At 42.2% G+C, this 12567-nt stretch overlaps 1 protein-coding gene across 1 annotated transcript in view; it reads right to left on the bottom strand.

The window, feature by feature from the left end:
• LOC128640804 (protein PRRC2C) overlaps window positions 1-12567 on the bottom strand; it is a 1245292-nt gene that overhangs the window by 189364 nt on the left and 1043361 nt on the right. Inside the window, exon 19 of the mRNA XM_053693223.1 lies at window positions 1077-1283. Coding sequence (XP_053549198.1) covers window positions 1077-1283 — 207 coding nt within the window. The remainder of the gene's footprint in view (window positions 1-1076; window positions 1284-12567) is intronic.

Raw genomic sequence — 12567 nt, 5'->3', positions numbered from 1 at the left:
TATGCTGCATCATAAAGTATATAGGATTATTATTATTCCTATATACTATAATATTTATATTTAAATAGAGCATACTAGAACTTATCTGCCCATGTGATGCGTCCATCAAAGAGTTGTTCACTATCTTTACAACATTTTCATATTTGATTATACTCAAGATTAAAGTAAGCACACATTTTAGTTACTTGGAAAAAAATTGCAAAGGCTAAATTTCTACCCACACTGGTCAAAAAAATATTACATTACATCCAAGACGAAACTGAAATTAGACAGTTGGTAATATGATGCCTCTACTGAGAATGGCAGAAGACATTGCATACTTTTCTCCACTGCCATTGAGCAGTTTGTGAAAATCTCTGAAGATAGCGGGTTTAAATTTGGTTCCATGTTTATCGTCCAGCACATGATGCATGGCAAATTCTGTCAGGTATGTTGGCATATTAACTATATTAAGTTTTGTTGATAGTGCAGAATTGTATTGCAAGACCCAAAGGTATGGACGAGAGAGAGGGAATTGTTGAAGAGTAGGTTTCAGCTTAGCAGAAAAGTCTGGAAGCTCCAAGTCATTGAAGTTTTAGCAGATTTTTAGGGACTTATGAGGATGCTACAGTTTAAGGATATGAAACCCAAACATTTTCTTTTAGGATTCAGAGAGAGCATAACATTTTTAAAAAGTTTCAAATTTACTTCTATTATCAAATTTGCTTTGTTCCCATGGTATTATTCTGTGTTGAAGAGATACATAGGTAGGCATCTGTTGCACTACATGGCAGGGAATAGTGCTGCCATCTAGTGCTCTTGCAAATGGATAACAATCTTGTGAAACTGCTGCCATATAGTGCTCAAGATATGGGCTAGTTCCTATGCTTACTTACCTGCTTTTCAACAAAAGATAACAAGAGAACAAAGAAAATATAATGATAGAAGAAAATGACAAAGTTGTTAAAACAATGATCTATCTGAATTATGAAAGTATAAGTTATGTTAATTTATTGCAATACTGCTGAAAATCTAATTACAAGTTTGTTTTTGTCCCTTTAACATGCAAATTAAATGAAAAGTTTTGTTCAACTTACCTTGGCAGTAGTGGCCATAATACCATGTTGACTGCCTGTAGGTATGAGGCTACGGTAACCTTGACTAACTTGGCCTGCCCTAGAAAGATTCTGGTGCTGAGTCTGTGGTGCTGGTTGCAGGGTCTGGGGCAAGGCAATGAGAGGCTGACCTGTAGTAGAGCCAAAGCTGGGCAATGACAGCTGTGATCCTTGCATTGATACTGTCATCTGAAATGGCACGAGAAAGGATATTGCTTAAAAAGGAAATTTATGTTTACCTGATAAATTGATTTCTTCTACAAATACGATGAGTCCACGGATTTCATCCTTACTTGTGGGATATTATCCTCCTGCTAACAGGAAGTGGCAAAGAGCACCACAGCAGAGCTGTATATATAGCTCCTCCCCTCCAGTCATTCGACCAAAGGTTTAGGAAGAGAAAGGAAAAGCTAAAAGGTGCAGAGGTGACTGAAGTTGTAAAAAGAAAACAAATACAATCTGTCTTAAAAATGACAGGGAGGGCCGTGAACTCGTCGTATCGTAGAAGAAATCAATTTATCAGGTAAGCATAAATTTCGTTTTCTTCTACAAGATACGACGAGTCCACGGATTTCATCCTTACTTGTGGGATACAATACCAAAGCTACAGGACACGGATGAAAGGGAGGGACAAGACAGAGACCTAAACGGAAGGCACCACTGCTTGAAGAACTTTTCTCCCAAAGAAGCAAAAGTATCAGAAGAAGCAAAAGTATCAAATTTATAAAATTTGGAAAAAGTATGAAGGGACGACCAAGTCGCAGCCTTACAAATCTGTTCAACAGAAGCATCGTTTTTAAAGGCCCATGTGGAAGCAACAGCCCTAGTAGAATCCTTTCAGGAGGCTGCTGTCCAGCAGTCTCATATGCCAGGCGGATGATACTCCTCAGCCAAAAAGAAAGAGTTAGCAGTAGCTTTCTGACCCCTACGCTTTCCAGAATAAACAATGAATAATGAAGATGATTGACGGAAATCCTTAGTTGCCTGCAAGTAAAACTTCTTAGAAGAAGGATTAGGACACAAAGAAGGAACAATAATTTCCTAAATAATATTCTTATTTGAAACAACCTTAGGAAGAAATCCAGGTTTGGTACGTAAAACCACCTTATCAGAATGAAATATAAGATAAGGCGAATAACATTGTAACGCTGAAAGCTCAGAAACTCTTTGAGCAGAAGAAATAGCAACTAAAAACAGAACTTTCCAAGATAACAATTTAATATCTATGGAATGCATGGGTTCAAACAGAACCCCTTGAAGAATTCGAAGAACTAAATTCAAACTCCAGGGAGGAGTTGGTCTAAATACAGGCTTAATTCTAGTTAGAGCCTGACAAAAAGACTGAACATCTGGCACTTCTGCCAAACGCTTGTGAAGCAAAATTGACAAAGCAGAAATTTGTCCCTTTAAGGAACTTGCTGATAACCCTTTCTCCAATCCTTTTTGGAGAAAAGACAGAATCCTAGGAATCCTAATTTTACTCCATGAGTAACCCTTGGATTCACACCAAAAAAATATTTACGCCATATCTTATGATAGATTTTTCTAATGACAGGCTTTCGAGCCTGTATCAAAGTATCGATGACCGACTCAGAGAATCCTCGCTTCAATAAAATCAAGCGTTCAATCTCCAAGCAGTCAGCTGCAGAGAAATTAGATTTGGATGCTGGAAAGGACCTTGAATGAGAAGGTCCTGTCTCAAAGGAAGTTACCACGGTGGTAGAGAGGACATGTCCACTAAATCCGCATACCAAGTCCTGCGTGGCCACTATCAGGATTACTGAAGCTCTCTCCTGTTTGATTCGAGCAATCACTCGTGGAAGGAAAGGAAACGGTGCTAAGACTGAACGAGCAAGGCACTGGCAGGGCATCTATCAGTTCAGCCTGTGGATCCCTCGACCTGGATCCGTAACGTGGAAGTTTGGCATTCTGACGAGATGCCATCAGATCCAGTTCCGGTCTGCCCCATTGGCGAACCATTGAAGCAAACACCTCCGGATGGAGTTCCCACTCCCCCGGATGAAAAGTCTGACAACTTAGAAAATCCGCTTCCGAGTTCTCTACTCCTGGGATGTAGATTGCCGACAGATAACAAGAGTGGGTCTCCGCCCATCGGATTATCTTGGATACTTCTGTCATCGCTAAGGAACTCCTCGTTCCCCCCTGATGATTGATATATGCCACAGTTGTGATGTTGTCCGACTGGAATCTGATGAATTTGGCCAAAGCCAACTGAGGCCATGCCTGAAGCGCATTGAATATTGCTCTCAGTTCCAGAATATTGATTGGAAGTAGAGACTCCACCTGAGTCCAAACACCCTGATCCTTCAGGGAATTCCAGACTGCACGCCAGCACAGTAGACTGGAGTCCGTTGCCACTATCACCCACGAGGGTCTGCAGAAACAAGTCCCCTGGGACAGATGATCCGGCGACAACCACCAAAGAAGAGAGTCTCTGGTCTCTTGATCCAAATTTATCTGAGGAGATAAATTTGCATAGTCCCCATTCCACTGTCCGAGCATGCACAGCTGCAGTGGTCTGAGATGAAAGTTGGCAAACGGAATGATGTCCATTGCCGCTACCAATAATCCAATGACCTCCATGCACTGAGCCACTGATGGCCGAGGAATGGACTGAAGTGCTCGGCAAGTATTTAGAATCTTTTTTTTTTCTGACCTCCGTCAGAAAATTTTTCATGTCTACCGAGTCTATAAGAGTCCCCAAGAAGGGAACCCCTGTCCGTGGGACTAGTGAACTCTTTTCTATGTTCACTTTTCAATCCTGAGTTCTCAGGAAAGACAATACTATGTCCGTGTGAGATTCTGTCAAATGATAAGTTGATGCCTGAATCAGAATATCATCCAGATAAGGCGCCACTGATATGTCCCGCGGTCTGAGAACCGCTAGAAGAGACCCTAGAACCTTTGTAAAAATTCTGGGTGCTGTGGCCAACCCGAACTGAAGAGCCACAAACTGATAATGTTTGTCCAGGAAGGCAAACCTTAGGAACTGATGATGATCCTTGTGGATAGGGATATGAAGGTAAGCATCCTTCAAGTCCACGGTAGTCATATATTGACCCTCCTGTATCATTGGTAAGATTGTTCGTATAGTCTCCATCTTGAATGATGGGACTCTGAGAAATTTGTTTAGACACTTGAGATCTAAAATTAGTCTGAAAGTTCCCTCTTTTTTGGGAACCACGAAAAGATTTGAGTAAAACCCCTGTCCCTGTTCTGGTTTTGGAATGGAACACATTACTCCCATGGTAGAGAGGTCTTTTACACAGCATAAGAACGCCTCTCTTTTTGTTTGGTCTACAGATAATCGTGAAAGATGAAATCTCCCTCTTGGGGGAAAATCCTTGAATTCCAGTTGATACCCGTGGGTCACGATTTCTAACATCTCTTGCCCAAGCCTAAGCAAAGAAAGAAAGTCTGCCCCCTACTAGATCCGGTCCCGGATCGGGGGCCGCCCCTTCATGCTGTCTTAGTAGCAGCAGTGGGCTTCTTGGATTGTCTACCTTTATTCCAAGACTGGTTGGGTCTCCAGACAGACTTAGATTGAGCAAAATTCCTTTCCTGCTTTGTAGAGGAAGAGGGAGCAGAGAGTCCTCCTTTAAAGTTTCGAAAGGAACAAAACATATTTTGTTTACCCCTCATCTTAACAGACTTATCTGTCCTGAGGTAGGGCATGGCCTTTACCTCCAGTAATGTTAGAAATGATTTCCTTCAAATCAGGCCCAAATAGGGTCTTACCCTTGAAAGGAATAGCTAAAAGCTTAGATTTTGATGACACATCAGCAGACCACGATTTGAGCCATAACGCTCTACCCGCTAGAATGGCAGATCCTGCATTTTTCGCCGCTAATTTAGCAATTTGAAAAGTGGCATCAGTAATAAAAGAATTAGCTAGCTTGAGAGCCTTAATTCTATCCAAGATGTCATCTAATTGAGTCTCAACCTTCAGAGATTCTTCTAGAGCATCAAACCAAAAAGCTGCTGCAGTAGTTACTGGAACAATGCAAGCTGTAGGTTGTAAAAGGAAACCCTGATGAATAAATAATTTATTTAGAAGACCTTCTAACTTTTTATCTATAGGGTCTTTGAAAGCACAACTGTCCTCAATAGGTATAGTTGTACGCTTAGCCAGGGTAGATATAGCTCCCTCATCCTTAGAGACCGTTTGCCAAGAGTCCTGAATGGTGACTGATATGGGAAACATTTTCTTAAAATTAGGAGGGGTAGAGAACGATATACCTGGTCTGTCCCATTCCTTTTTAACAATTTCTGAAATTCTTTTAGGAACCGGAAAAAACATCAGTGTAAGTAGGCACCTCTAGATATTTTTCCATCTTACACAATTTCTCTGGTGGTATCACAATAGGGTCACAATCATCCAGAGTCGCTAAAACCTCCCAAAGTAACAGGTGTTCAAGCTTAAATTTAAAGGACATCACGTCCGAATCTGTCTGAGGTAACATTTCCTGAGTCTGAAAGTTCTCCCTCAGACAGCAAATCCCTGACCCCCAACTCAGAATACTGTGAGGGTACATAGGAAATAGCCAATAAAGCATCAGAGAATTCAGTATTCACATTAATACCTGGCCTACTGCGTTTACCCTGTAGCACTGGTAATTTAGATAATACCTCTGTAAGGGTAGCTGACATAACTGCAGCCATATCCTGCAGAGTGAAAGAATTAGATGCACTTGAGGTACTTGGCGTCGCTTGTATGGGTGTTAAAGGTTGTGACGCTTGGGGAGAATCGGATGGCATATCCTGATTCTCTTCAGACTGATAATCATCCTTAGGCACACTTTCTTTACCTAAAATATGTTTTTTACAGTGTAAGGCCCTTTCAGTACAAGAGGTACACAATGTAAGAGGTGGTTCCACAATGGCTTCTAAACACATAAAGAAATGAAATTCCTCAATGTCAGACATGTTGAACAGACTAATAATAACAACAATAGTCGTTAAACACTTTATTTATTGATTAAAACAATTTTTTGAAAAGCATGTACTGCGCCTTTAAGAAATAAAAAAGCGCACAAATTTTCCAAAATTGCTTCAAAACGTTAATTTACCCTTAAAAATTAACTACACCAATCAATGGCTCCAAAAATGATTGCACCCCAAGAGTAAGGGAGGAAATTGACCTCTAAAAGGTATTTATACACACAAATATGTTAGATTTGACAAAAACAACCCCTGCAACTCGCCACAGCTTTGCTGTGGCGCCTACCTGCCCCCAGGGTACTGCAAAATGACTCTGCAACGATCCGGTTAACAGAACATCAGTCTAGGCTCAACCAGAGCTAATGCCTGCTGCCTTCTCAGCCAGAGTAAAGTGCGCGTCTGAGCGTGCAAAATTAAGCCCCGCCCATCATGTCCAATGATGGTATAGGCCTGAACAACCGCATGGTGAAGCGGTTTAAAGTATAAGCCATGTGGATCTATAAAACCCCTAAATACACTCAAAACGTGGCCCAACTGTTTATAAACAATAAAAACGTTAAGCAAATTGCCTCTCCCAGTGTCTCTTTATACCGGTTAAGCTTGCCCAATATGTCATATACAATAAATTAAGCATAGGTTACTCAGTAATACCCTTCTTTTACAGGTCTACTGCTTACCCCCTCCCTTGCAGGGAAATAAATGTCAGCCAGTTCTGATATACCAATTCTCTTCAGAAATAAAGGGCTGCATATACATCAATGCTGCTTGTAGCATGAAACCGTTCTCCACACTGAAGATGTATCTTGTATTACCTTCAGAAGTCTTGTGTGAACAAACATGGATCTTAGTTACAGCTGCTAAGATCATCAACCTCAGGGCAGAAATCTTCTTCCATATTCCCCTAAGGGAAATAGTACTCACCGGTACCATTTAAAATAAAAAACTTCTTGATTGAAGAAACTAAAACTAACACCTCACTTTACCTCTTCCTAGTATAACACAGGCAAAGAGAATGGCTGAGGTGGAGGGGAGGAGCTATATATACAGCTCTGCTGTGTTGCTCTTTGCCACTTCCTGTTAGCAGGAGGATAATATCCAACAAGTAAGGATGAAATCCGTGGACTCATCGTATCTTGTAGAAGAAATGATAAATTTATATATATATGTGTGTGTGTGTGTTACGGGTAATCCCAAGTGACTGTGGGTAAAGCGCAATGTAATGTGTTTGCCTCTGCCTGGGGGGTTCAAGCAAGGTGCTCCGCCGATCCTCTGACATCCACCCCAAGTGAATCATGGGAAATAATGTTTACAAGGGGGGGGGGGGGTTTCCTCCATTAAACCCCCAGGTGGAGGCAAAAAAATATAGTGAATTACAGTGCATCGTACATATGTTTGATGCAGTGACTCAATGCACTCTGAGAAGATTTATCATATTAAATGAGGCTTTATGTCAGGTTTACTGAGTAATGCAAGGATTACCCAATTTCTTACTTTACCAGATATATATATATATATATATATATATATATATATACACACACACACATACATATATATATATATATATATATATATATATATATATATATATATATATATATATATATATATGTAAGTAAATAAGAGACTTTTTTGAAGCACAGTGCTTGTAGGGACAGGCAACTGTGCTGGAGGCGCACAGTTGTGTAGGTAGTGGAGAGAAGCTGCTGGAATAAACGGTGTAAAGTGTTCAGAATTTGCCCTTTAAATTCTAGACACTGGATAAGTGTTAAGTAAGAAAGATTGTGTAAATTCTACAGCGCTAATCTCTGTTGGTATATAAACAGTTAAGTAGACCAGTTTGAATAAGCCCAGTAATGCCTACAAGTGTACAGTATTACAAATGCAGCCTGTGCACACAAATTAAGATACACAGACTTATATACGGTTTCGTGGGAGGTGTATAATGTCCATACAATCTCTGCGGTGTGCCGCAAGGTATAGATAGCAGTATTTTAGGAACCAATGAATGACAACAGCAGGCTCACTCCAGCGTTACCCTTACTTCATTTTTCCCCCTCTTATATACGATTAGCCCGCTTGTCACAGGAACTACTCTCACACCTTCACTTTGTTATGATTCTGTTTGAATCATAACAAAGTGAAGGTGTGAGAGGAGTTCCTGTGACAAGCGGGCTAATCGTATATAAGAGGGGGAAAAAAAGAAGTAAAAAAATAGCTTCCGAAGAAGCAAAAGTATCAAATTTGTAGAATTTGGCAAAAGTGTGCAGAGAAGACCAAGTCACTGCCTTACATATCTGATCAACAGAAGCCTCGTTCTTGAAGGCCCATGTGGAAGCCACAGCCCTAGAAGAGTGAGCTGTGATTCGTTCAGGAGGCTGCCGTCCGGCAGTCTCATAAGCCAATCTGATAATGCTTTTCAGCCAGAAAGAGAGGTAGCAGTAGCTTTTTGTCCTCTCCTCTTACGAGAGTAAACGACAAAGATGAGGTTTGTCTAAAATCCTTTGTTGCTTCTAAATAGAACTTTAAAGCACGAACTACATCTAAATTGTGTAACAAACTTTCCTTCTTTGAAACTGGATTCGGACACAGAGAAGGAACAACTATTTCCTGGTTAATATTCTTGTTGGAAACAACTTTTGGAAGAAAACCAGGCTTAGTACGCAAAACAACCTTATCTGAATGGAACACCAGATAGGGACACTGCAAAGCAGATAATTCAGAAACTCTTCTAGCAGAAGAAATAGCAACCCAAAACAGAACTTTCCAAGATAGTAACTTGATATCTATGGAATGTAAAGGTTAAAACGGAACCCCTTGAAGAACTGAAAGAACAAAATTTAGACTCCAAGGAGGAGTCATGGGTCTGTAGACAGGCTTGATTCTGACTAAAGCCTGTACAAAAGCTTGTACATCTGGCACAGCTGCCAGTCGTTTGTGTAACAAGACAGATAAAGCAGAAATCTGTCCCTTTAGAGAACTCGCTGACAACCCTTTATCCAAACCCTCTTGGAGAAAGGAAAGAATCTTAGGAATTTTAATTTTACTCCAGGAGAATCCCTTGGATTCACACCAACAGATATATTTTTTCCATATTTTATGGTAAATCTTTCTAGTCACAGGTTTTCTGGCTTGGACCAGAGTATCTATCACTGAATTTGAAAATCCACGCTTGGATAGAATCAGGTGTTCAATTTCCAAGCAGTCAGCTGCAGAGAAACTAGATTTGGATGTTCGAATGGACCTTGTACTAGAAGATCCTGTCTCAAAGGTAGCTTCCATGGTAGAGCCGATGACATATTCACCAGGTCTGCATACCAAGTCCTGCGTGGCCACGCAGGAGCTATCAGAATCACCGAGGCCTTCTCCTGTTTGATCCTGGCTACGAGCCTGGGAAGGAGAGGAAACGGTGGAAACACATAAGCTAGGTTGAACGACCAAGGCGCCACTAATGCATCCACTAGAATCGCCTTGGGATCCCTGGATCTGGACCCGTAGCAAGGAACCTTGAAGTTCTGACGGGACGCCATCAGATCCATGTCTGGAATGCCCCATAATTGGGTTAACTGGGCAAAGACCTCCGGATGGAGTTCCCACTCCCCCAGATGGAAAGTCTGACGACTCAAATAATCCGCCTCCCAGTTGTCTACTCCTGGGATATGAATTGCAGATAAGTGGCAGGAGTGATCCTCCGCCCATTTGATGATCTTGGATACCTCTCTCATCGCCAAGGAACTCCTTGTTCCTCCCTGATGGTTGATGTAAGCTACAGTCGTCATGTTGTCCGACTGGAATCTTATGAATCCGGCCTTCGCTAGTTGAGGCCAAGCCCGGAGCGCATTGAATATCGCTCTCAGTTCCAGGATGTTTATCGGGAGAAGGGACTCTTCCCTAGACCATAGACCCTGAGCTTTCAGGGAGTCCCAGACCGCGCCCCAGCCTAATAGACTGGCGTCGGTCGTGACAATGACCCACTCTGGTCTGCGGAAACTCATTCCGAGACAGGTGATCCTGAGTCAACCACCAACGGAGTGAGTCTCTGGTTACCTGGTCTACTTGAATCTGGGGAGACAAGTCTGCATAGTCCCCATTCCACTGATTGAGCATGCACAGTTGTAATGGTCTTAGATGAATTCGAGCAAAAGGAACTATGTCCATTGCTGCAACCATCAATCCTACTACTTCCATGCACTGAGCTATGGAAGGCTGCAGAATAGAGTGAAGAACTTGACAAGCGTTTAGAAGCTTTGACTTTCTGACCTCTGTCAGGAAGATCTTCATTTCTGAAGAATCTATTATTGTTCCCAAAAAGGGAACTCTTGTTGACGGAGACAGGGAACTCTTTTCTACGTTCACCTTCCACCCGTGAGATCTGAGAAAGGCTAGAACAATGTCTGTATGAGCCTTTGCCTTGGAAAGAGACGACGCTTGAATTAGAATGTTGTCTAGATAAGGTGCCACTGCAATGCCCCTCGGTCTTAGAACCGCTAGAAGGGACCCTAGCACCTTTGTGAAAATTCTGGGAGCAGTGGCTAAACCGAATGGAAGAGCCACGAACTGGTAATGTTTGTCCAGAAAGGCGAACCTTAGGAACTGATGATGATCTTTGTGGATAGGAATATGTAGGTACGCATCCTTTAAATCCACGGTAGTCATATATTGACCCTCCTGGATTGTAGGTAAAATTGTTCGAATGGTTTCCATTTTGAACGATGGAACTCTGAGAAATTTGTTTAGAATTTTTAAATCCAGAATTGGTCTGAAAGTTCCCTCTTTTTTGGGAACTACAAACAGGTTTGAGTAAAACCCCTGACCTTGTTCCACAGTTGGAACTGAGTGTATCACTCCCATCTTTAACAGGTCTTCTACACAATGTAAGAATGCCTGTCTCTTTATTTGGTCTGAAGACAAGCGAGACATGTGGAACCTTCCCCTTGGGGGCAGTTCCTTGAATTCCAGAAGATAACCCTGAGAGACTATTTCTAGTGCCCAGGGATCCGGAACATCTCTTGCCCAAGCCTGAGCAAAGAGAGAGAGTCTGCCCCCTACTAGATCCGGTCCCGGATCGGGGGCTACCCCTTCATGCTGTCTTGGTAGCAGCAGCAGGCTTCTTGGCCTGTTTACCCTTGTTCCAGCCTTGCATTGGTTTCCAAGCTGGTTTAGCCTGGGAAGCGTTACCCTCTTGTCTAGAGGCTGCAGAGTTAGAAGCCGGTCCGTTCCTGAAATTGCGAAAGGAACGAAAATTGGACTTATTCTTAGCCTTAAAAGGCCTATCCTGTGGGAGGGCATGGCCCTTCCCCCCAGTGATGTCTGAAATAATTTCTTTCAATTCTGGCCCAAAAAGGGTCTTACCCTTGAAAGGGATATTAAGCAATTTTGTCTTGGAAGATACATCCGCCGACCAAGACTTTAGCCAGAGCGCTCTGCGCGCCACAATTGCAAACCCTGAATTTTTCGCCGCTAATCTCGCTAATTGCAAAGCGGCATCTAAAATAAAGGAATTAGCTAACTTAAGTGTGTGAATTCTGTCCATGACTTCCTCATATGAAGTCTCCATATTAAGCGACTTTTCTAGTTCATCGAACCAGAAACACGCCGCCGTAGTGACAGGAATAATGCACGAAATAGGTTGGAGGAGGTAACCTTGCTGAACAAAAATCTTTTTAAGCAAACCCTCCAATTTTTTATCCATAGGATCTTTGAAAGCACAATTGTCCTCAATGGGAATAGTCGTGCGTTTGGCTAGGGTAGAAACTGCCCCCTCAACCTTAGGGACTGTTTGCCATGTGTCCTTCCTTGGGTCGACCATGGGGAACAATTTCTTAAATATAGGAGGAGGGACAAAGGGTATGCCTGGTTTCTCCCACTCCTTATTCACTATGTCCGCCACCCTTTTAGGGATCGGAAAGGCATCAGGGTGCACCGGGACCTCTAAGAATTTGTCCATCTTGCACAATTTTTCTGGAATGACCAAAGAGTCACAATCATCCAGAGTAGATAGCACCTCCTTAAGTAATGCGCGGAGATGCTCTAACTTAAATTTAAACGTCACAACATCAGGTTCTGCCTGTTGAGAAATTCTTCCTGAATCTTAAAGTTCTCCTTCCGACAAACCCTCCCTCACTGCCACTTCTGACTGGTGTGAGGGTATGACAGATAAACTATCATCAGCGCCTTCTTGCTCCACTGTATTTAAAACTGAGCAATCATGCTTTCTCTGAAATGCTGGCATTTTGGATAAAATATTAGCTATGGAATTATCCATTACTGCCGTTAATTGTTGCATAGTAACAAGCATTGGCGCGCTAGATGTACTAGGGGTCGCCTGCGCGGGCATAACTGGTGTAGACACAGAAGGAGAGGATGATGCACTATCCCCACTACCTTCATTAGAGGAATCATCTTGGGCAACCTTATTAAATGTGACAGTACTGTCCTTACTTTGTCTGGACGCCATGGCACAATTATCACATACATTTGAAGGGGGGACCACCTTGGCCTCCATACATAC

The sequence above is a fragment of the Bombina bombina genome, chromosome 10 (genome assembly GCF_027579735.1).
Source record: "Bombina bombina isolate aBomBom1 chromosome 10, aBomBom1.pri, whole genome shotgun sequence".
NCBI classification, from domain to species: domain Eukaryota; kingdom Metazoa; phylum Chordata; class Amphibia; order Anura; family Bombinatoridae; genus Bombina; species Bombina bombina.
The sequence above is the reverse complement of the archived record's forward strand: the minus strand, read 5'-3'. Positions and strand labels throughout refer to the sequence as shown.